This window comes from Oncorhynchus keta, chromosome 14, assembly GCF_023373465.1.
Source record: "Oncorhynchus keta strain PuntledgeMale-10-30-2019 chromosome 14, Oket_V2, whole genome shotgun sequence".
NCBI lineage: Eukaryota > Metazoa > Chordata > Actinopteri > Salmoniformes > Salmonidae > Oncorhynchus > Oncorhynchus keta.
Genome location: NC_068434.1, coordinates 45821303 through 45846118, shown reverse-complemented (window position 1 = coordinate 45846118; position 24816 = coordinate 45821303). Strand labels below are relative to the sequence as shown.

Here is a 24816-nt window from a genome sequence, read left to right as displayed (position 1 = left end):
AAATCATAACATTGAAAACGAACAGTGAGAACCTAAATCTCCCGTCAAACACTAAAGGTTTTAATGCTTAAACACACGGTAATGTGTGGGGGGGAGGGGGGGCTGAGCTGGACCCAAGGAAAGAAAGATCCAGAAAACCCTAAGCTAGTCTTACCTGCTTTAAGCACAGCTAGCTTACTAACCAATAAAATACCGTGGGTGGTCCGCCCAGTTCTAACTAGGGTATTTAGACAATGTTTTCCTACGGGTAATGTATGCCCATGGGCGATTTGGCTTGGTATCCCCTTTTCCTACCAACAAACAAACAGTGATACACCACAACAATACATACTCACAGGATAACGGACAAATGTGACATATAGGCGCAAAAACAAAAGAGAGATAGCTCAATCCAAAGAGAGAGAGAGTTTGGGAAAATAACTGACTGGGTTTTAAAACCAAGTGAAAGGGGATGTGATTGGGTAAGGGAAAAGGAGCAGGTGTGTCTTCAGTGGCGACTGATTGGCAACTGATGAGTGGCACCTGTGACTAGGGCAGAAGGAAATAAAACAAATACACACACAGGATACTTGTTGTATCAGTAACACTAACCTTAATGTCTTAAAGTAATGATGGACTGTCGTTTCCCTTTGCTTATTTGAGCTGTTCTTGCCATAATATGGACTTGGTATTTTACCAAATAAGGTTATCTTCTGTATACCACCCCTACCATTGCACAACACAACTGATTGACTCAAAAGCATTAATTCCACAAATTGACTTTTAACAAGGCACACACACCTGTTATTGAAATTATTATTGACTACCTCATGGAGCTGGTTGAGAGAATACCAAGATTGTGCAAAGCTGTCATCAAGACAAAGGGTGGCTACTTTGAGGAATCTCAAATATAAAAGATATTTGATTTGTTTAAAACCTTTTTGGTTACTACTTGATTCCATGTGTTATTTCATAATTTTGACGTCTTCACTATTATTCTACAATGTAGAAAATAGTCAAAATAAAGAAAACCCCTTGAATGAGTAGATGTGTCCAAACTGTTGACTGGTACTGTATATGTGGCATACATAAATAATGCACAATCTTTCTAATTATATGAAGGGCATCCTTTTGGTTCAGGCAGAGAAAGTTATGTGCTGCTATTCTTATTCCAGTATTTTCAAGGAAGTATGTCTCCCGCTACAGGTTACAAGGGGTATATTCTCAACCCGCATCACCCCGTGTGACTCAACAACAGGCCGTAATAACAAATGCTATAGGCAAGATAATCATATGTAAACTTTGTGATTGTGCAGTATTTAAATCACTGACAATAACATGTCTGTTTGTCACACATCATTGCTCTTTCTCTCTCCCTCTCTGTTGTGTCCACTGAGCCGTTGGGCCCACCCTGCAACCTCATTGGATAACGCTGTCACTCAAAATGCGAGGGGCTGAAGCTCATTGGCTCAAATTCTAATTGCTAGGGGCTGGCCCACGTGGGGAGAAATGTAGGGAAAAAGGCACGGCACAGCTTTAAGAAAACAGTCGCTTCCCAAAGTGGGAGGTTTAAAAATACTTTCTTAGTCACCAAGTACCGGAGCATGTCTTTTACTACACCAGCTTAACCCTCCAATGTTGTTACAGTATTCTTTACGGTCCTTCTGTAGCTCAGTTGGTAGAGCATGGCGCTTGTAACGCCAGGGTAGTGGGTTCGATCCCCGGGACCACCCATACGTAGAATGTATGCACACATGACTGTAAGTCGCTTTGGATAAAAGCGTCTGCTAAATGGCATATATTATTATTATTATTATTATATTACATCTATTGCGCAGGAGATAGTTGAGTTAAAAGCTTTTCATATAATATAATATTTTTAACATACTCAATAATTGACTTTTGAATTGATCCATCACACAAAAATGATGGCAATGTGTAACCTATTAATATTTGACATTTATTAGTATACCTGAAACTTTAACAAATACTGTACATAATAAATAAATACTAATTGTATTATTAGAATTATTGAAGACTTTCAAAACAGCTTTAAAAAGACCCAAGAAGTATCAAAACAAAGTCAACAAAGTTTACATTAGCTCTAAAAGTTATGCTTGTCTTCAATGCTCGCAAAGTATTTCATTTGGGCGAGAAGTGCTTTGGCAGCTTGACGCTCTCCTGTTGAAAAGAAAAAAACTGTATGTTGTGCAAAAGCGAAAAGAAAGTTGAACCATGTGACTCACAAGCACATCTGAAAGCATCTGAATTAACACCATAAGACTGAACAGTGAGTAGGAGGGAGAGAAACATAACACTTTAGTGTCTGAGGGCAACATACCTTTGTGCAGCGATGGATCTATTTGTTCAGTCAAGTCTTTCAATTTCTCTGCAAGTAAATGGGGAGAAAAAAAGTTTAAATACATTTTGCATTGAAATGCAATATGGTACAATTTCCAAAAATCACATCCCGTAAGCTTATCAAAGCCATTACTGTAAAAAATAAACAATACACTGATTCATTTTGTTGAACTCCCTTCCTGCAGGTTCAAATCAACATATTCATGAAGAAGAATAAGTAGGCTGAGTAAAATTATTATTTTAACCCACACCTTTCATAGAGGCACCTATCTTGTCCGTTTCTTCTTTGCTCTATGCCTCATCCAGAGCTTCGTTATCTCCATCAACTCCATAAGAAACATAGGATTGGCCCCATTATCCGTCCCCTCTTCTATGTGCATGATCTTCAGCTCCAGCTGAAATAGAAGCAGGAAGTCACTTACAATGACTGATTCAACCTTTTCTTTTTATGACATGGAATGGAAGACAACATTCCACCGGTTGTCACAGATAGCAGGCAGTCACATAAAAAGACAGGGTTCAAACGGTTCATTTTCCGACATTGAAGGGAACACAACATTCCACAACTGTCTGGGATGCTACAAAAACAACCAATTAAAAGTCTAGATGGACTGACGGAGGCTTTGTGCTGCTGAATGCTATTTAGGGGGTCAAGGCTGGGTAAATGTAAAATACGTTGTGACAAATATTGCTGTTAAAATGGTTAGGCTACATAAATACTATTTGATGAAATTGGTTTTAGAAAAGGGACTCAAGTGAAATGGTGCCATCGTTCATTCAAAATGGGTCTATTTTAGGGCTCTCCAAACCCTGTTCCTGGAGAGCTACCGTTCTGCAGGTTTTCCATCCAACCCCAGTTATTAGAATCAGGTGCGCTAAATTAGGAGGGTTGGAGTGAAAATCTACAGGACAGTAGCTTTCCAGGAACAGGGTTGGAGAGCCCAGGGGCCTCATTTATCAACCGTGCGTAGGCACAAATGTGTGCATAAACCATGCGTGGGATCATTTCCATGCAAAGTGCACATATGAACGTTTGCTTGACAGTGTGCGTGAATTTATGCACAGCATGTGTAAGCACAGTGCCAAGTGGTAGAATAATCTACTAATTTGAAGGGGGATCCACACACTTTTGTATGTAGGTAGATGAAGTTGAAGGTTTACATACATCTTAGCCAAATATATTTAAAATCAGTTTTTCACAATTCCTTACATTTAATCCTAGTAATCCTCTGCTTTTTTTAATCCTCTGCTTTTATTTCTTTCATCACATTCCCAGCGAGTCAGAAGTTTGCATACACTCAATTAGTATTGGGTAGCATTGCCTTTAAATTGTTTGTTTAACTTGGGTCCAACATTCCGGGTAACCTTCCACAAGCTTCCCACAATAAATTGGGTGAATTTTGTCCCATTCCTCCTGACAGAGCTGGTGTAACTGAGTCAGGTTTGTAGGCCTCCTTGCTCGCACACGCTTTTTCAGTTCTGCCCACAAAATGTTCTATAAGATTGAGGTCAGGGCTTTGTGATGGCCACTCCAATACATTACTTTTACATTCATTTAAGCCATTTTGCAGACAACTTTCCAAGTACAAATTGGGGTCATTGTCCATTTGGAACAGCCACTTTACAATAGTGCATTTAACTTCCTGACTGAAGTCTTGAGATGTTGCTTCAATATATCCATCATAGGTTTTCCTACCTCATGGGGATGCCATCTATTTTGTGAAGTGCACCAGTCCTTCCTGGCAGCAAAGTTCCACCCCAGAAAACATGATGGGCTGCGGGAACACCCCCATAGGGAGGCGAGCAGGCAGAGGTGGATCACATTGGTTTGGTGTTCTTCAGAGCCTGGAGGTACTGAGGTGCCTCCCCTTTCCTCCTAAACAAAACAATGGTCATTATAGCATCATAGCATTCAACTCAGGCCAGTGGGACATTTCGGGGTGAAAAAGTAGAACTTGTCCCCATGTGCAGTTCTAAACCGTAGTCTGGCGTTTTTTGTGGGGTTTTGGAGGCAGTGAGCCCAGCCAACAGCTGAGTGGTCTTCCAGGAGATGACAATGCCTGGATTAGGACCTCTTCCTTTACTTTTGTACTCCGGATGTTCCTCCAGCATCTTCACAAGGCCACCCTTTGATGTTGTTCTGGGATTGGTTTGTCCAGGATCACGCCAAGGTTCTTATCTCTGGGAGGAGACAGAATGGAGTTGTCTTCCTGAGCAATCATGAACGGCAGTGGTCCCAAGGCAGCTCTGTCTTGCCGAGGTTCAGCTATTGTTGGTGATCAGATCCACACTGGTATGTCTGCCAGACATGCAGTTTGGAAATTGCTCACCTGGTTTGAACCAGACTTGTAAGGTCTATAACACTGCTTTTTTCTGAGGTCTTGGCACTGATTTCTTTTGACTTTCAACCATGATGTGTAGTGCAAAGAGCCACTGTCAGCTTGAAAGTCAACAACGCAGCCACTGCCAAATAGCCTACTCCACAGGTACAGTGCCAATTGATCATTTTATGTCAATAAGCCTATCAGAAGCTTAACTTTAAACCGAGACGTGAGTCCATTTTCATTGGAATCTTTTGCATTAGCTGTTTAAAGGCACAGTCAACTTAGTGTATGTAAACTTTTGTCCCACTGGAATTGTGATACAGTGAATTATAAGTGAAATAATCTGTGAAATAATCTGTCTGTAAACAATTGTTGAAAAAATTACTTGTGTCATGCACAAAGTAGATGTCCTAACCAACTTGCCAAAACTAGTTTGTTAACAAGAAATTTTTGGAGTGGTTGAAAAACAAGTATTAATGACTCCAACCTAAGTGTATGTAAACTTCTGACTTCAACTGTATGAATTGCACCCCCCACTCTTTAACATGTCTCCTCCACTTCATCTACACTGTTTTAAGTGGATTTAACAAGTGACATCAATAAGGGATAATAGCCCTCACCTGGATTCACCTGGTCAGTCTGTCATGGAACGAGCAGGTGTTCATAATGTTTTGTACACTCAGTGTATATTCTTTCATTTTAATCGTCACACTCTTCATTACCAACAGGTGCAGAATACAGTGAAATGCTTACAACAATACAGAGAGAGAAAATAGAGATATTTGAAAAGTAATAACATGTAATAATAAATACACGAGTAATGCTAACTTGGCTAATATATTCACAGGGTACCAGTACTGAGCCATTGTGCAAGGGTATGAGATAATTGAGGTAGATATGTACATATAACTACAAATAAAGTGACTAGGCACCAGGATAGATAATAAAAACAGAAGCAGAAGCTTATGTGAAGAGTAAAAACATTTTAGTGCGAAAGGTTCAATGCAGATAGTCCGAGAAGCTATTTAGTTAAATAGTTAACCCAAATAGCTACCCAGACTAACTATTTAGCAGTCTTAGGGCTTGGGGGTAGAAACTGTTCTGGGTTTTGTTGTTTCCAGACTTGGTGTATTGGTACTTCTTGTCGTGTGGTAGCAGATCTATGACTTGGGCAGCTGGAGTATTTTACCATTTCCTCTGACACTGCCTGGTATAGAAGTCCTGGATGGCAGGGAGCTCATTCCCAGTGATGTACTGCACCGTACGCACTACCCTCTGTCATGCCTTGCGGTCGGGTGCCAAGCAGTTGCCGTACCAAGCGGTGATGCAGCCAGTCAAGATGCTCTCAATTGTGCAGCTGTATAACTTTTTGAGGATCTGAGGGCCCATGCCAAATCTTTTCAGCCTCACTACAGCCCCGTCGGTGTGAATAGGGGCGTGCTTGGCCCTCCGTTTCCTGTCGTCCAAAATCAGCTCCTTGTTCTTTCTGACGTTGAGGGAAAAGTTGTTGTCCTGTCACCACATTGCCAGGTCTCTGACCACCTCCCTATAGGCTGTCTCATCATTATCGGTGATCAGGCCTGCTACCGTCATGTCGTCACGAAACTTAACAATGGTTTTGGAGTCGTGCACGGCCATGCTGTTGTGGGTGAACATGGAGCACAGAAGGGGACTAAGCACAAACACCTGAGGGTCCCCTGTGTTGAGGATCAGCGTGGCAGATATGTTGTTATTCAATCATTTCATCCAAACTGCTTTTTGGTGATTGAAAGATGAATGAGGGCCACACTCCAGTCCATCTGGTGGTGGTAATGCACTTTAAAGCTAGCTAAATGTTCATGAATGTTTCATGTGTGTTTCGACCTGTCCCCAAATTAATATAGCTGGTTCACTGTTGGTTTTGGTATTTTAACCTGCATGTCATGAACGCATCTGGTGTGGCTAGACAAAATCAATACGCAGAAGTACAGAGCCAGTTTGGTCAGCATGTAAAGGTGAGAACACAACAGTTCACCTGACAAGACTGAATCCAAACATTACACTGTTGAATTTATGTGCATTTTACATTGACTGTACTTTTCACAGCATTTGTTGAAAAAGAAAGCTGAAAATACTCTGGATACATTCAGTAACATAATAATACAAAATGTGGGGTAGGTGCAACATAAAGACCAAGCAATTATAGAGGTTTGAGTAAGAGGACAAACTGTTGTCTCCAAGGCCACGCACCTCTCCAAAGTGTGTACAGTTCCATAGCAATTTCAATGCACATTGATTACTCAAGAGAAGAACCTTCAGCTATTAGTTGCCTTTTTTTTAGCTCTCCTAGCTGTGCCATTAAGGAACTAAAGCAAGGACACGTTTTGTTTTGAACACATTTTGGTTTGCATAGAATAACGTTTTTCCGCAGCTAAATTTCTTCACAATACGACAAACAGGCCAATTCTGTTTAGGACAACCCCAAGGTTTGACGCCATGTCATCATTGAACCTGTACATCAAACATAGCTATAATAAATGTTGATAACGTACATAGCATGAGTTTTATCATATGGAAATGTTAAGTGCATATTTGGACTCACATGTGTGTGGTTTTCTTGTATGACATCAAAGCGGTATTTATTATAATCCTTTCAGAACATATCGAGTCCTCTTGATTTACACCATCTCCCTCACTCAGACAACAAAACATTTGCAAAAGTATCCCAATTAGCAGGAGGGATGGGGGCATCTTCCTTTTGAGGGTGGTCCTCACATGTGGGTCAATCCATTTGAATTTGATTACTTTATGATCGCACCCCTTTTGATTTTAATGAAACCTATACATATTTGCCCATGGTAGAAGTGGTCAGAATGTGACTTTTTGGACCTGAATGCCAAAACATTCAGGAGATAGAGGTGCTCAATGGGCTGAGGTAGAGGGAGGACATGCCTATGAGGGACTTAAATTGGTACTAGTAAATAAATTGGGTACATAAATTGGAACTAGTGGGTCTGGTGTCGTGTATGCCATGTTTTTCAACTGCCCTCGAAAACATGTGAATGCAATGAGTGTGAGCAAACTAAAGGGATAGGAATAGGCAACCTGGTGTCAGAGCACTTCGTATTATGTACGTAAATCTGAGATGCTCCATTTAGTACGATGCGTTACATTTTGTATTGTCAAATCAAATTTTATTTGTCACATACACATGGTTAGCAGATGTTAATGCGAGTGTAGCGAAATGCTTGTGCTTCTAGTTCCGACAATGCAGTAATAACCAACAAGTAATCTAGCTAACAATTCTAAAACTACTACCTTATAGACACAAGTGTAAGGGGATAAAGAATATGTACATAAAGATATATGAATGAGTAATGGTACAGAGCGGCATAGGCAAGATACAGTAGATGGTATTGAGTACAGTATATACATATGAGATGAGTATGTAAACAAAGTGGCATAGTTAAAGTGGCTAGTGATACATGTATTACATAAAGATGCAGTAGATGATATAGAGTACAGTATATACGTATACATATGAGATGAATAATGTAGGGTATGTAAACATTATATTAGGTAGCATTGTTTAAAGTGGCTAGTGATATATTTTACATCATTTCCCATCAATTCCCATTATTAAAGTGGCTGGAGTTGAGTCAGTGTGTTGGCAGCAGCCACTCAATGTTAGTGGTGGCTGTTTAACAGTCTGATGGCCTTGAGATAGAAGCTGTTTTTCAGTCTCTCGGTCCCAGCTTTGATGCACCTGTACTGACCTCGCCTTCTGGATGATAGCGGGGTGAACAGGCAGTGGCTTGGGTGGTTGTTGTCCTTGATGATCTTTATGGCCTTCCTGTGACATCGGGTGGTGTAGGTGTCCTGTAGGGCAGGTAGTTTGCCCCAGGTGATGCGTTGTGCAGACCTCACTACCCTCTGGAGAGCCTTACGGTTGTGGGCGGAGCAGTTGCCGTACCAGGCGGTGATACAGCCCGACAGGATGCTCTCGATTGTGCATATGTAGAAGTTTGTAAGTGCTTTTGGTGACGAGCCGAATTTCTTCAGCCTCCTGAGGTTGAAGAGGCGATGCTCCGCCTTCTTCACGATGCGGTCTGTGTGGGTGGACCAATTCAGTTTGTCTGTGATGTGTACGCCGAGGAACTTAAAACTTACTACCCTCTCCACTACTGTTCCATTGATGTGGATAGGGGGGTGTTCCCTCTGCTGTTTCCTGAAGTCCCTCACCTCCTCCCTGTAGGCCGTCTCGTCGTTGTTGGTAATCAAGCCTACCACTGTTGTGTCGTCCGCAAACTTGATGATTGAGTTGGAGGCGTGCTTGGCCACGCAGTCGTGGGTGAACAGGGAGTACAGGAGAGGGCTCAGAACGCACCCTTGTGGGGCCCCAGTGTTGATGATCAGCGGGGTGGAGATGTTGTTATCTACCCTCACCACCTGGGGGCGGCCCGTCAGGAAGTCCAGTACCCAGTTGCACAGGGCGGGGTCGAGACCCAGGGTCTCGAGCTTGACGACGAGCTTGGAGGGCACTATGGTGTTAAATGCCGAGCTGTAGTCGATGAACAGCATTCTCACATAGGTATTCCTCTTGTCCAGATGGGTTACGGCAGTGTGTATGAATAATGAGATGAGACGGCCTACAGGGAGGAGGTGAGGGCCCTTGGAGTGTGTGTATTCATTTGTGGATGTCCTTGATCCATTTTTTCGTGTGATATGTTACGAATTACAATGCGAATTATAGGTTATGAATTTGCAAAAATGTACAATATGTTACAAATACATTTAAAAATAATAATACTAATAATTTGCAAAACGTATGATATGTTACGAATTCCAATGTTTGTGTTTAACGTTAGCTAGGTGGCTAATGCTAACATTAGCTAGTTGGGTAACATTAGCTACGTTAGGGTTCAGGTTAGGTGTTAGGTTAAAGGATTAAGGTTAGGGGAAGGGTTGGCTAAAGGGGTTAAAGTTAGGGGAATGGTTAGGTAACATTCTAAGTAGTTGCAAAGTAGCTCAAATGTAGTAAGTGGTTGATAAATTGCTAATTAGATCAAATGCTAAAGTTGTCTGTGATGAGATTTGAAAACACACAACCTTTGTTTGCTAGACATTGCCGTTATACACCCACCCATCGACCCTCCTTTCATTTTAGATTAAGTAACCTTTTTATGTAACTATACCAAACATAACATATCATACTAATGTGAGTGTCCCGGATTTAAATTGACTAAATTACGTCTAGTCTACGAGACCAGGCTGGGATAGGTTGTGTGTGTGCACAAACAGTTTGTGCGTTAGAAATGCGATATGATCACTCACCAATCCATAATCTGGAAGGATACTCCCTCATCTGGAGGCTGGACAAAATTACAATATAAACAGAAGAAGGCTGGAGTTTGTTCAACAGACTGTCTACAGTTCAGTTTTACAGACGCTGTGCAGAAAGTCCTTTCCAGTGAATTGACATGTTTCACCTTACTTTCATTCTGTGATCTGAAATCTATGCCGTTGTTGTGCCTAGTGTCCTTACTGCTAGCGATCGAGTTGTTGTATAGTTTTGCATAAAAAAGAGGAAGCCTTAGATACGCATTGTCTGTTCGCCAATAATGTATGTGAATGCTGAAGAGCCTGTGGTGTGCACATAATCCGCTAATTGTTCAGTGACAGCATTGTTAGCAGCTAAAAACATGGATTAGCTCACTGGTTATGATAATCTAAAACCAAAACCATGAACATTTCCTGGAGAAGCATATGTTTCTTCCTCTATGGTCTGACAAGCGACAAAAAGCGTACTATTGCCACCTATTGGAAACTGGTATAGGTACAGGCTGCAGTGCTCTGATAAAGACAACAGATGAACAGAAGACAAGCTAGACACACCAAAATGTATTTCTGCTAGCAGCTAGCCTGTGGGGAGCCAAACTGAGTAAGTGTTCTAATAAGTAGACTCTTGTTAGCTAAAACGATATTCAACACAGGCCTTAATTCTCTGGAGTTGTTTGTACTTATGCTGGTCGATTGAACGTTCGCGTGCTGGCTATGTTAGCTAGCTAACAAACATGCTGACAAATGTCAGCTAGAAAGCTAAGTTAGCCAACTATATAGCTATCTAACCATTTTAGCTATTAGCTGCAGTAGTAAACTAATGTGATGCTGCAATGATAACATCAAACACTGACTAATTACCAGTCGACTATAGCTAGCTAGCAGTTGAACTTCACAATCGTCTGCGTACCATAGACCCCACGGATAGAACAATGCGAGAGACCGGTTTTATCTGGCATGACTTGGCCAGCGAGCATGGTGATGTTAGCTAAGCTAGCTTTGTCACTCATTTTAATGACAAGACGAAGGATAGCTATCTATTCACCGTAGAAATTGCATTTTGTCGTTAGAATTTTTATTAGACTATATATAATATTATCATTTTGTCCGATTTTGCTAACTTCATCTCACATCATCAGACTGCTGAATAAACTCTTGTTTAGCTACGTCAACGTTATGGTGTCACCCTTCAAGTGCTTAACATGTTTTCGTAAGGAATGGGATAGATTTATGTAAGCTTAAGCTATTCGTGTTATACACAAATATAATATTTGAAAGTCTGTTTGTCTGATAGGTATTAACGTACATACGGTAACTAACCCCAGGGCTACCAGACATCATGAAAGAGTTGCTTACTTGTCCTAATTATTCTTCACTTCTCTTTTTCTTTTGTTTTCAGATCAGCAAACCACCCATTCCTATGAAGATAAAAGAAACCTGGGCTCATGAGGATTGCTGGGCACACACCGAGTGGGATATCCACCAAGCACTGGAGTACAGATAACACTGCACTACCACCACTGTGGTAAGAGCATCAGATGTCTTAATTCCTGCACAATTCACATAAATCAGGCTAATCTCACAGATATATTGTCTAGACATATATTTATTTACTCGGTTTTCTATTGTCTCTATAGTATTCTTATCAGAATGCTTGTGTACTTTGTATTACACAAGAATAGGAAGTTGAGTTATACATTTGGATACAGTCCCTCGACGAGGGCTGATTTAACTGTGGTAATAATGGCCCTGTAGAAAGAATTCTTACCACTAAATGCTTTTTATCAGCACTCTAATTGGATGTCTGGTCTCATAATAGGGTGAATTGGGTTGAATTGTGGTGACATTCTGTGTGGGAGTAGACTTCTATGGGAGATCTGACTGGGCTGTGGTGGGCCCAGGCAGGCGACAGACTTCTCATCTCCACAGGAAGTCTGTTCTGTCTGTCTTCCTTGCTGAACAGATGAGGGGCCGGGATGGTACCCTACATTCTCAGGAATTTGTTCTTTAGATAATGTTCCAAATACTTTGCAAATAACAGAGTTGGTGATAAAGAAAGCACATGTGGATTCTTCAACCCTACCTCATTGTATGTACTTTATTCTTTATTGGCATAGTTGCAGCAGTGTTTTTGGAACTGGTTCTAAACAACTAAATAACATGTTCCTGAAAATATAACCTAGTCTAATGACCATCCCGAGAGGAGAAGGGCCATTTGGTGAGGGCCCAGGCACAGCCAATGTTCCTCCCAGCAGGGAGACATCCAAGAGTAGGAGAAACGGGGTACAGTGTTAGAGGAGGAGGCAGCGCTGGCTGTCTCCAGCCCCTAAGATAAACAGGATCTTGTCCTGAAGGTCGCTGGGGTGCTCCACAAGGCCACTGGAGACAATATCCTGGGTATTATTATCGGAAATAACTAAGAATAGAGAGCAAGGTGGTTGTCGTGCTTTTGGTTTGTGTTTGGACCAGACGAGCCAAAACTGAAGATATTTCTATAGAAGTGTTACGTTTGTGAAGATAATGTTCTGGAAGGGAGTGGCACGTGAGGGGAGGGCACATGATATGTTGATTTGATTTTGATGGTAAAATGTCTGAGGTTTTTCAGCCTGTCTGTTATAGAACTTTTCAAGATTTTGAGTTGTAGGCCTAGCACCTAAATAGAGAAGACATATTTTGTAAGCTTTTCACAAATGGAGACTTAATGTTCTACTGTATTTTATTCCAGATTTTGTTAGTCTTGTTTATTTTAAATATTTGATACTGGGCATATAGGATAGACTACCTACACTACAAAATAAATGTACTCATACGTGATATTCGATCATTTCAACCAAACTGCTTGCACGCGGCAACAGGCGTCTCCATAGCCAGCCGCTAAAATAGAACTTGGTTGTGGGTGATTGGAATATGAACGAGGAGAGACTAATCAAAGAAAACGAACTAACTAGATTTCTCAAATAGTCACCGAAAGAGGATCCACCTAAAAAGGACGTACTGTGTTTCAGGTAAAATAACAACCCAATGTTTATCTCCCAGGACAAATTAGCTCGCTAAATGTCCATTAATATTTCATGTGTGCTTCGACCTCTCCCCAAATTAATATAGTCGGTTTTGGTGTTTTAACCTCTGTGTCATTCATGCGTCTCGTGGGGAAAGACAATCAACATACGCACGATGGCACACACGGGGCCAGTTTGATCAAGGTGTCAGTGTTTCTTTCTTTATAATTGAAGTGATTTACAAGGTGGACCACACTTAAATGACTAATCTAACCGCTTATAAATTAGATTACTGCTAAACTGACTTTGGTCTTCTGAGACAACGTGTGTGTTTGCCGGGGTAATATAAATGCTGTCCAATACCTGCCCTATGGGAGTTAGATTAATTGGACCTGCTTGACAATGGTGAAATCAATAGCAAAGCAAACTCCAGTGTAATGCATCAGAGATTCAGGTGTTAGACCATGCACGTGATTGTCAGTCTTTTTTTTATTTCATTGCTACACCTTTCAAATTAATCATTTGGTATTTTCTGATGGATGACCTATCATGATGCCATTGATTTATGTTGCTGCCAATACAGGCTATGTAGTACACATCACATTCATTCAATGTAGAATGCTTGTCTTTTCTTTTTTTCTTATAATGCCAGAGGCAAGCTATGGTAGACTTCGTTGATTTTGAGTGTTAAATGGCTTAAAGAATGTAGCCTGTTATTAATTGCAGTAGCTCATCTGTGTTCCATACGCCCATACCATTTTTTTAATGGCATAATAGGCTCTTTCCATATTTTTGTTATTGTATTTCAAATTGGAGGTGGAGCCCACCATTATAAATGGCAAGTATTTCAGAAAATGTTTTGCTATTCTGTAATTTGATCATAAGAACTTGAACAGATCATGAAACAGGTTGTTTCAAAATTCATACTTGTGTTCTATCTAGAACATTATGCGAGTACGGACGTCAAACTGTCATTTTTCAAGTGCGATTCCAAACGTAAGTACGTGAAAAGGCAAGTATGTACTAAGTTTACCGGAAGTTCCATAAGCGTACTTGGGAGGTCTGGAAAATAAAGCACGCATGGGAGCATACTTCTTCGGTCCTTTCGCAGGGAGGCTATCACATAACACCTTATGGCGCAGCAAACATTTTTTTAACTTCTTAATTAATGGCGGACTAAGTCCTGCTTGGGAGATCAATTTCCAGAGGATTAAGAAATACTTTTGTAAATTGTAAGTCTTGTGTTTTTATTCAACAAATTGTTAAAATGTTCAAATTACTTTCATATGAATTTTGAATTCAAATGTTGAGTCACTGGTGTTTATCAGACTGATTGATAGCCACTCTCGTCGGATGTCATAGGTAGCTAGCAGTGATCTTGTCCTGCTAATCATCTGTTTTAGAGATGAGCAACTAAACTAACTAATCGTGAAGAAGGCAATATGTCAATTGTGAAGATCCAGACAGTTTTTTTTTATTATTATTTTTTATTTATTTTTTTATCCAGAATTTTTATACTTGCTAGCCAGTTAATGACAAATTCAAATTTGTAGCTCAGTTGGTAGAGCATGGCGCTTGTAACGCCAGGGTAGTGGGTTCGATCCCCGGGACCACCCATACGTAGAATGTATGCACACATGACTGTAAGTCGCTTTGGATAAAAGCGTCTGCTAAATGGCATTTATTATTATTATATTTTTGTCCGTTTGTTTTCAGGAACAGCGTTAATTTTACTCCATGGCATTGGCTTGGCAGGACAAAAGTCATGGCCAATGGTTTGGAGGTAAGACATTTTAACAACAACTGATTAAAAACTTGGGAAATACAGCTAGATGTGTTCTGTTCAATCTAGGCTTGCTAGCCAGTCAAGTTATTTTTGCTTTCTTTCATGATTGTTCAAGGTCGTGTCTGTTAACTTTCTTCTTGTTACTTTCCCCTCCCCTCTTGTGTTGCATCATTTGCATATTAAGAAAATGGGTTGAATAATCAACTAAAAGTAAATCGGTGACCACTTGATCAAGCCTATGAATATTCTAAACGTTTTACAAAACCATTGCACATTTGTAAAGGGAGTTGTTTCTCAGCATCTTGAACCAGGGGTGTGATCATGAGTCCAAACTAAAACGAGATTCTATTGTAAAAATTCAGGTAGGTTCCTTTCCGTTTAAGAAACATTAACAATCAGCAGAACAAATTCACCCCAGCACAAAAATTTGAGCAGTGAGGTTAATTTCTCCCCCCCCCCTTATGTTGGGGCGGCAGGGTAGCCTAGTGGTTCGAGCATTGGACTAGTAACAGAAAGGTTGCAAGTTCAAATCCCCGAGCTGACAAGGTACAAAGTCTGTCATTCTGCCCCTGAACAGGCAGTTAACCCACTGTTCCTAGGCTGTCATTGAAAGTAAGAATTTGTTCTTAACTGACTTGCCTAGTAAAATAAAGGTAAAATAAAAATTTAAAAAATGTTTCTGCTCTGTTCTCCTCAGGTTGAAGCACATCCCACCCTAACACCTAGACACATGTAAAGAACTTGGAAACCTGCCGTCCACCTGGAAAGTCACCCTATCCCAGGGGTTTAGTCAGTAGTTTGTTAAGCAGTGTTCAACATCACTACAGTAGATCCATACATGTTGTTTTCTATCATGCAACTTATGAAGCTCATTCTAAAATACAATGAGTTCTCTTCTAGGGGAACTTCACTGTGTGCAAGTTTTTATTCCTGCCCTGCACAAACGCCTTGTTCAACTATTCGTGGTCTACAATTTACAGGAAAACAAATAAAAGTGACCATATTTATTAAAAATGACAAGTGTTGATGTCTCCCCACAGTTCTGGTTTTGAGGCTTGGCATCTGGGGGCTGCAGTTAATCTGTCAAATTCCCTACAAGGAGAGAGAAAGGCATTCATAATATTACAATGGTGTAATTATTTAATGTAATTCCTGTTTGATATGAATGCATATAATTAAAGTGGACATTGTCCTTTAATATGCCAGTGTTTGTTTTGTATCCAATGCATTTAGCTTACACTAGGATGAAGTGGCCTTCTAATCTAGTTGTAGTATTGCATCATATCGCCTATCATTTGTTTATCAGTGTATAAAGTGAATGTAAAACAAAGCTAGCTTGAACATCATATGTGTTATAGTTGTGTGAATTTAGCACTGAAAGCCTGCTCATTAGAAATGTAATGTTAGATTCACAGTAACACAAATTGCCAGAATATTGATCATTCTTAAACCGTAAGCAAAATAGTTTATTTAGCTTTTATTTATTTTTTGCTTCAAGCATACGTCCACAACGATGTAGCAGCAGACCAAGTAATGTGTGAGAGGAGGACCCCACATAAAATATTGATTCTGGTCGGTGTCAGCTTAATTCACTAACACGTACTGAGGAGAACGATTCTCTGTAAACAAATGTAGCTAGCTGACTGCGTGGTGATGCGGTTTCCTGTTTGTCAGTCACATCGAAGTACGTTTCAAATATAACGGATTTTAAGCACTGCGTTCTCCATTCTAGACAGTATGCTCTCTCAGGTGTTCTTGGAAGTTCACCCTTGAAAGAACTGGTGAACGCAGGTGTGCGTTTTGAAACATGGCCATACTGTATGTCATACTACTCTCCTCTTCCCAGGTAAACCATGATCCCCATCACTGAGCTGCGTTACTTTGTAGACTGTCAGCCTGCCTACCGTATCCTGAAGCCATGGTGGGACGTCTTCACCGACTACATCTCTATCGTCATGCTCATGATCGCTGTGTTCGGCGGCACGCTGCAGGTCCGTGAGCGGATATTCCCTTTTTTTCCAATGCACTTGGTCTTATTTTTGTCCAGCTCCTGTTACATTTCAAATTAAACTTAATTTGTTTTATGCACAGAAATGAAATGCTTATTTTGCTATTTTCGAGGTATCTAAAATCCTCTCGTTTCGTTCTGCAGGTCACTCAGGACAAGATGATCTGCCTGCCCTGCAAGTGGGTGGTCAACCAGACCTGCAGGAGGTATTTCAATGCCACCCTGTCGGCCCCGCTGATGTTGGAGCCCAAAGGGATCCAATACAACCTGGACCGCCACCAGTACAACTACGTAGACGCCGTCTGCTACGAGAACCGCCTGCACTGGTTCGCCAAGTACTTCCCCTACCTGGTGCTACTGCACACGCTTATCTTCCTGGCTTGCAGTAACTTCTGGTTCAAGTTCCCCCGGACTAGCTCCAAACTGGAGCACTTTGTGTCAATTCTCCTGAAGTGTTTTGACTCTCCCTGGACCACCAGGGCTCTGTCTGAGACGGTGGTGGAGGAGAGCGACCCCAAGCCGATGAAGATGAATGGCTCAATGGATAAGAAAGTGTCGTGTGTCAGCGAGGATGTGGAGGCTAGCGTCCCCATGCTCCAAAGGACAAAGTCTCGCCTGGAGCAGGGTATTGTGGATCGCACAGAGACTGGCGTCCTGGATAAGAAAGAAGGTGAACAGGCAAAGGCCTTGTTCGAAAAAGTGAAGAAGTTCCGCATACACGTGGAAGAAGGAGACATTGTGTACAGGCTCTACATCCGACAGACTATTATCAAAGTCATTAAGTTCATTTTGATTATCTGCTATACAGGGTATTATGTGCACAATATTCAGTTCAGCGTGGACTGTAGTGTGGATCTAGAGGACCTCACGGGGTATAGCATGTATCGTTGTGCTCATCCTCTGGCCACGCTGTTTAAGATCCTAGCCTGTGTCTACATCAGCTTAGTGGGGGTTTATGGATTCATTTGCATGTATACCCTCTGTTGGATGCTGCGGCGCTCGCTGAAGAAATACTCCTTTGAGTCGATACGAGAGGAGAGCAGTTACAGCGACATACCGGACGTAAAGAACGACTTTGCTTTCATGCTGCACATGATCGACCAGTACGATCCGCTGTACTCGAAACGCTTTGCCGTCTTCCTGTCTGAAGTGAGCGAGAACAAGCTGCGGCAGCTCAACCTGAACAATGAGTGGACTCTGGACAAACTGAGGCAGAGGATCACCAAGAACTCCCAGGAGAAGCTAGAGCTGCACCTGTTCATGCTGAGCGGCATCCCAGACACCGTGTTTGATCTGATAGAGCTGGAGGTAGTTTGTGTAGAATTACCAGTGTTCCTTGTTGGCTGTGCCTTGTTTTTGTCACACAAAAAAAATCTATGTCCACACTGTAGCAACTTTGATTTGTTGTACAGTTTAGGAAAGCACTCGCACATGTGAGTCTGTATGGGAATAATTAGATGATAGAAACAGAAACTCACACATTGCTCTTGCCTGTGTGGGTCATTTCAGTTTATTGGGCTTTCTGCCCAAATGTATTATTTGTATTATTATTGATGATATTCTAGGTGCTGAAGCTGGAGCTCATCCCAGACATCACCATCCCTCCCATCATCGCCCAGCTGGTCAACCTGAAGGAGATGTGGCTATACCACACCCCGGCTAAGATCGAGGCTCCGGCCCTGGCCTTCCTCAGGGAGAACCTCAAGTCCCTCCACATCAAATTCACAGACATCAAGGAGATCCCTCTGTGGATCTATAGTTTGAAGAACCTGAGCGAGCTGCACTTGACGGGGAACCTGAGCGCAGAGAACAATCGATATATTGTTATTGATGGGCTACGGGAGCTGAAGAGGCTCAAGGTAAAATTAACTTTTACAGACTAGCACACTCATCGATAGTCCTTATCAGTGAGGCATTTTTTAGCACCTATTATTGTTATTTTATTTTTTTCAGTCTACGTACATAGCGCTTTGAGTTTTCTCTAACACTATAAAAATGCTATATAAATTTAAATGCATTTATTATTAAGGTCCTGCGGCTAAAGAGCAACTTGACCAAGCTACCTCAGGTGGTGACGGATGTGGGGGTGCACCTCCAAAAGCTCTCAGTTAACAACGAGGGCACCAAGCTGATGGTTCTCAACAGCCTGAAGAAGATGGTGAACCTGACAGAACTGGAGCTGATACGTTGTGATCTGGAACGCATCCCGCACTCCATCTTCAGCCTGCACAACCTGCAGGAGATTGACCTCAAGGTAAGTTTGTCATTGCTGTTTGTTACGTTCCGTGTACTTTTGTGTGTTCTCGCAAATATTCTGTGATTTTTTTTTTTTTCTTGTTTTTAGTTCATCTTGCTGATTTAATTATGTAAAGTGACTTTGGTTTCCCGGACACATTAATTATAGTCCTGGACTTAAAACCATGCTCAGTGGAGATCCTCATTTGGAATCTTTTTTGTTGTTGTTCAGGGCTAAGCTTAATCTGTGTCTGGGAAACTGGCACGGGGTGTTTTGAAAAGTATGAATAAAATCTATTATTATTGTCATCATTGAAGGACAACAATCTGAAGACTATCGAGGAGATCATCAGCTTCCAGCACCTGCACCGTCTGGTCTGCCTTAAACTCTGGTACAACCAGATTGCCTACATTCCCATCCAGATCGGCACCCTCAACAACATGGAGCGGCTCTATCTGAACAGGAACAAGATTGATAACATCCCCAGTCAGCTTTTCTATTGTCGTAAGCTACGCTTCCTGGACCTGAGCCATAACAACCTCACCTACATCCCAGCAGACGTGGGGTACCTGCAGAACCTCCAGTACCTGGCAGTCACAGCCAACAGAGTTAGTGCTTTCATTTTCAGCTTTGGTTTGTTGTACTAGACATTTCTGATGGGTTTTAAATACAATTTTATTCTGGAATCATTATTTATGAGGAATGTGTTGTCTGTACTGTAGTTGTGTTTACTTATCTGAGAACTGAATCAAATTGCATTAACACAGTGATTTGTGTTTCATTTATTTGATTGGGTTTTCTTAGTCTGTTATAACTAGGTTTAACTCCAGATTTTTTGTCTGATAATTACAGTTTTACACATTGCAGTGTTTGTCACATATCCACCTGATATTATCTCTCTATCCGACTTCTCCCTTTTTCTACTTCTACCGTGTTTAGATTGAGACCCTGCCCAATGAGCTGTTCCAGTGTAAGAAGCTCCGTACTCTGAACCTGGGGAATAACTGCCTGACGTCTCTGCCATCACGCTTCGGGGAGCTGACGGGGCTGATCCAGCTGGAGCTGAGGGGGAACAGGCTGGAATGTCTGCCCGTAGAGCTGGGGGAGTGCAAGCAGCTGAAGAGGACGGGCTTGGTGGTGGAGGAGGACCTCTTCAACACCCTGCCCACCGAGGTGAAGGAGCAGCTGTGGAAGGTGGACAAGGAGACGGCCTGAACAGATGGGGGTTGGAGGTGGATGTTCACTCCATTGAAACAGCCAGGGCCCCTGGAGGACTACACAGACCCAGACAGCACACTAACCGAGCAGGACCTGCTCACTTTGACTGTACTCTACTGCAGGGCTGCTTTTCAAGGGAATCTATGCTAATGTCCCACCGCCATGCTACTTTTTTCCTGCAGTAACAGTTGTGAAATGCCGTTTTAAAAGGGACATTGGTAAGGAAAAGTGTTAAGTTTTACAAGATGTGTGTGGATTGAATGAGATCAGATGTGTTGCATATGAGATTGCAAAATGCAAATGCAATATTCCTGTAAGAGAAAGGACTTAAATTATTAGCCAGCAGATGCATTTTCTGGTGGGCAGTGTTATTGTCATTCAGACAGGGTATATTATCCTATCGTATCGTAACCCATTTATATAACACAATGCAGTAGACTACCCTTGATCCAGATTCTCTAGGGTGCTACGGGATGTTTGGAGATTTACGGGAACGGGGCTATGGAGAAAAATGGGGGAAGGCCTCAGGGCCATGCTTTTCACATTTCAGGTGTGGGGAGGGTTTAGTAGTATTTATTTTTTATTGAGTCCTGTAATTGATCAAATGATGTTTTCTCGGTTTTAGAATGAGTTGCTTACTATATAACGATGTTTGCCCGATGCCGCCCCAAAACCCTTATTCTCCTCTGGGCACCCAATTTCAAGTGACCTATAGTCTATTTGCTGTAATCCCAATCAAATGATCCATTGCTTATAGGCCTAGGCGATACGAAGTGCATGCTTGGAGAAGCACAATATTTGTAAGAAAATGAACTTCCTAAATGTTTTGTGCTGCTCTGATGGTGTATATTAAACTAGACTACACTGCAATGGATATTCCAGTCAAGAACCCTGCCCTGCTCTTGCTGACCAAAACCTGTTTGTGCTATCTAACCAATGGCTGTGCAATGTGGCAGTTCAGGAGGTGACTCAGATATCTTCTGAAAATAATTTTTAATTCCGGCTAATTTGAGTAGGCCTAATTAATTTCAAGTCTTCATTTTAATTTGACTTTACTAACAAGAGGGCTTTGTGTTGGAGCCTATTTCTTCCTATTTAAGAAGAAGAGGTAGGCCTACCTGTTTGACAGATGAAATCATAGGATGTTATAAATAGATTTCTCGGCCAGTTCCTCCACCAACCATGCACTCTTTAAAAGCATCTTGTCAGTGAAGGGCTTGGTGTGTTAAGTGAAAACCACGGCTCGAATTGAGGGGGTATGTGAGAGTATGCCATACCTTTTTGTTAAAGAAAATGGCAAAAAGCATAGACCTACCCTTTTTTTTTTTTTTTTAAGAAAATAAAACGGACCCTATTATATAAAGCAATCTAATGGTGCTTTAGTCCGTGATGCTTTATTGAGCTGTAAAATACATGGGAAATACGAGACTCCGATGCATATGGGGATTTATTTGGTTTGTCTCTATGACATTGAGCCTGAGCTACAACCTTCTATAGCCGACGAGACAAAAAAAAAGACTTTGCTTGGGAAGTAATCTAATATGTGTGATTCTGTCGCTATCAATTGAGCTATTTAATTTTCTGTAACATGTTTAAACTCCAACAGCTTTTAGGGAGGTATGCAAGGTCAATGCATTCCTCTGACACAGCAAAACACATGAATAAGAGGAGCCTGCTTGTCATCAGAAACGTGGATTATAACACAGCTGCAATGAGCATTACTATGGATGAAGACAAGATTAACAAAATATGGTCTTTTTTACAAAAGTACAACAAATACGTCATAGGAATGATAGCTGGCTATCGCTATGTAAACCTGGGATTGTATGTCAATCACTAACTGCTACCGTGTACTACCTTTGCTCCTTCTAGCCAAAGGTTAATACAGTATGATCCCCGAAAAAGGGATTCTTCTAAATAGGCAGTGCATGGACATTTTCACATGTCAGTTAATGGGAGGAGAGATGTGAATAAGAAGTCGAAGAAGATTTAAAGGGATTTATTAAACATATATATATTGCACTAGATAGATGAAATCATCTTATCTACAGTAAGAGGATAGTCTTGTATTACACCGTCGGACAAATGCACAAAAAGCACAGTGTGTAGGCTATTTATGTTATTGGAGGTTATGATGAAATGCAAATGTCCTCAGCAATGCTGGCGTAGACAATCAACTCTAATTTCATGGTGTATTTTCAGTGACATTATGCATGTTATAATGGAATTATGTACATATTAATGCTAGATTCCATAGAAAGTGAGACAAGACTAACAGTAAAGACCAGATTAAGCCTAGTCCAGGACTAAAAAGCATTCTCCGTCTCAATGGAAATTCTCATTTGAAAGAGGTTTTTATTCCATGACGAGGCTGAATCTGTCTAGGAAACCGACCCTAGATGAGTCCTGCCCATCAAGCGTGGGGTGTCTTGAAGAAACTGACCCCTTATGTCCTGTGCAATGCAGTTTTCAATATGGAAACTGCATTTGGTGCACGGGGTGTTTGTTGAAGTCTGTGAATCAATGTGTAATCCCAAGGAAACCCATTTGAATCTTTTTTTTTAATCTACTCTCACTCAAATAGCCTAACTCACTAAATCAATCTTATTGAAGCCACTATTTTTAGTTAGGTTTATTGAGTGGTAAATGAAATGCAAGCAATACTTCATGATATTAATTTGAAGAACAGTCGCACTTAGACATTCCATTTTTCTTCAGTGTTGACAGCTATTAGTACAGTACACCAAAACCTCAGGAAATTGCCATTCAATTTTATCCTCCTTTTGTTGACATTTTTGTTTATTCCACTCAGTATTTTGATGTTAATTTAACAGTTGTTATACCACACATTTTTATATTTCTATACTTTTTAAAATGTTTTCTGGTTTTTATTAGCATTTAATATAATATGAATTGCTGGTTCGAAATTGTCGAACTTTTAATAAAATAAATCTGAAATCATACATCACATGGGGCAATTCATTTCTATGTCTTCTGTTTTAAATCGGTGTTTCAGAATGTAACTATGTTAAAGGTTTATTTTGGTTCTCACTTGAATTAAGAGTATGGAAGGAAAGTATGTTCTGTTTTTAATCTTATTTGTCATCCTTTCCAACATGTCATTTTGACACTATTGTTTTTAAATCTCATTACTTTGTTGACTGACAACCCCAGTTTAACTTTTCATTCAGACACAGTGACTAGCAGTCAGTAGTGGAGCACCAGTATTACATTTATTTAAAAAAAAATATTCAGCACTTTTGGACAATAACTTTGCTATTTTGTTTAAATGACATGAATGTTGTGAACTGTGTCTCATGCCAATTATCCCCTTAAGCATTATCCCCATTCCCCTCCTTTACTCTTTCATTCCTGTTATGAAATTATAGTATAATAAATGTAATTATGCACATACTGGTCTCATTTTACCATTTGTTTCCTGAATCAATTTGTTTTGATAAATTAAGTGAGCAAAAATCAAGAGGCTATGGTTAAGACATTACTATTTTGAAAAAGAGATTTCAGATTTTCTAATAGACGTTTTGAACATTTTGTACTTTGTGTACAGAGAGAACCAAAGGTGTCACTCATGTAAGGAATGTAAGGAACTTGACAAAAACATTATTTTCCTGGTGTTTCATTACTTTAACAGAACGTTTCCTTTAATATTCCCTAAACCTTCGCCAAGTGGTTTGACATGTTTTCATATAGTTTGAGAACATTAAGAGACAAAGTTCTTCTGTGAGAATTTCAGTACTTCAATGTTTTCTGCTGGTTTCGATATGGTTCTATTTGGTTCTATTTGGTTCTATTTCGGTTCTCAGCGTCAACACAACTCTATCCTTGATCTTGTTAAATGTGTTCAGGTGTGTTGGCTGCACCCACTAATTGGTCACACCTGACCTTAATGAGTGCTTGTTTCCTTTGAAATGGGGTCTTTTTGAATATACTGAAATGAACAGCTTTGCATGAGTTAAAAAGAACATAGCATGCTAGCTCCATACTGGTGGCACAGTGGACTAATTCCATGGCTAGAGAGCAAAATATCATAGGTTTGGAATCTCACTGACACCAATGCCACAATAAAAAAGGAATGTGTTTGCATAATTAATACCTGAGCAAATTCCTTTCCATATGTCCTGTCTGTGCTTGGAGTTCAAAACAGTTAAGCTAGCAGTGTTATTAAAAGTCTAATTGTAACAGTTAGTGAAAGTTTTAAGGAAGTTATTTAAAAAACTCCAAATAACCTTTACATTTGGTTCCCAAAGATTCCCAGAATGTGATTTAATTACCTTCAAATAACCTATAATTTCCATTCTCAGAACATTAATAAAAACCACCCCAGAAAGCGTTTAGGGACCAGAGTAAAATGTTCTCAGAACCTTCCTGCAACCAAAAAAGTGTTGTTCCCAGAACATTCAGATTTACCAGTCAGGAAAGTTATGGATTTGTTACCAAAAGCAGTAGGAAACCAAACATGTGCTAGCTGCTAGAGCTTGAGATATACGTTCTAAATATGTATTTATATTCCTTTATCTGTGAATCAGTTTGAGTTGCGGCAGTAGTTGGCTTTGCATCATAGCACC

General features: G+C 40.7%; 1 protein-coding gene and 1 long non-coding RNA gene across 2 annotated transcripts; one reads left to right on the top strand and one right to left on the bottom strand.

Annotated features, from left to right (window-relative positions):
• Positions 1–1808: 1808 nt before the first annotated feature.
• Positions 1809–10124, bottom strand: LOC118393517 (uncharacterized). The gene is made up of 4 exons (XR_004827568.2): positions 9978–10124; positions 2592–2735; positions 2321–2368; positions 1809–2160 (listed from the first exon to the last, which is right to left on the bottom strand). It is a non-coding gene; the product is annotated as an uncharacterized LOC118393517 (long non-coding RNA).
• Positions 10125–10439: 315 nt separating this feature from the next.
• lrrc8ab (leucine rich repeat containing 8 VRAC subunit Ab) lies at positions 10440–23644 on the top strand. Its single transcript, XM_035786251.2, has 8 exons — positions 10440–10584; positions 11383–11508; positions 16615–16759; positions 16921–18084; positions 18342–18635; positions 18806–19030; positions 19330–19620; positions 19952–23644. Exons 3-8 carry the CDS (start codon positions 16622–16624, stop codon positions 20225–20227), a joined length of 2388 nt encoding a protein of 795 aa, XP_035642144.1. The 5' UTR covers positions 10440–10584; positions 11383–11508; positions 16615–16621; the 3' UTR covers positions 20228–23644.
• The last annotated feature ends 1172 nt before the right edge of the window (positions 23645–24816 follow it).

What these genes read in the sequence shown, in the direction of transcription:
- lrrc8ab (XM_035786251.2), top strand. Translation starts at nt 16,622, where the DNA reads ATGATCCCCATCACTGAGCTGCGTTACTTTGTAGACTGTCAGCCTGCC. An exon ending in TGCAGGAGATTGACCTCAAG is followed by an intron (nt 19,031 to 19,329) that starts GTAAGTTTGTCA and finishes TCATCATTGAAG; the next exon opens with GACAACAATCTGAAGACTAT. An exon ending in TGGCAGTCACAGCCAACAGA is followed by an intron (nt 19,621 to 19,951) that starts GTTAGTGCTTTC and finishes TACCGTGTTTAG; the next exon opens with ATTGAGACCCTGCCCAATGA.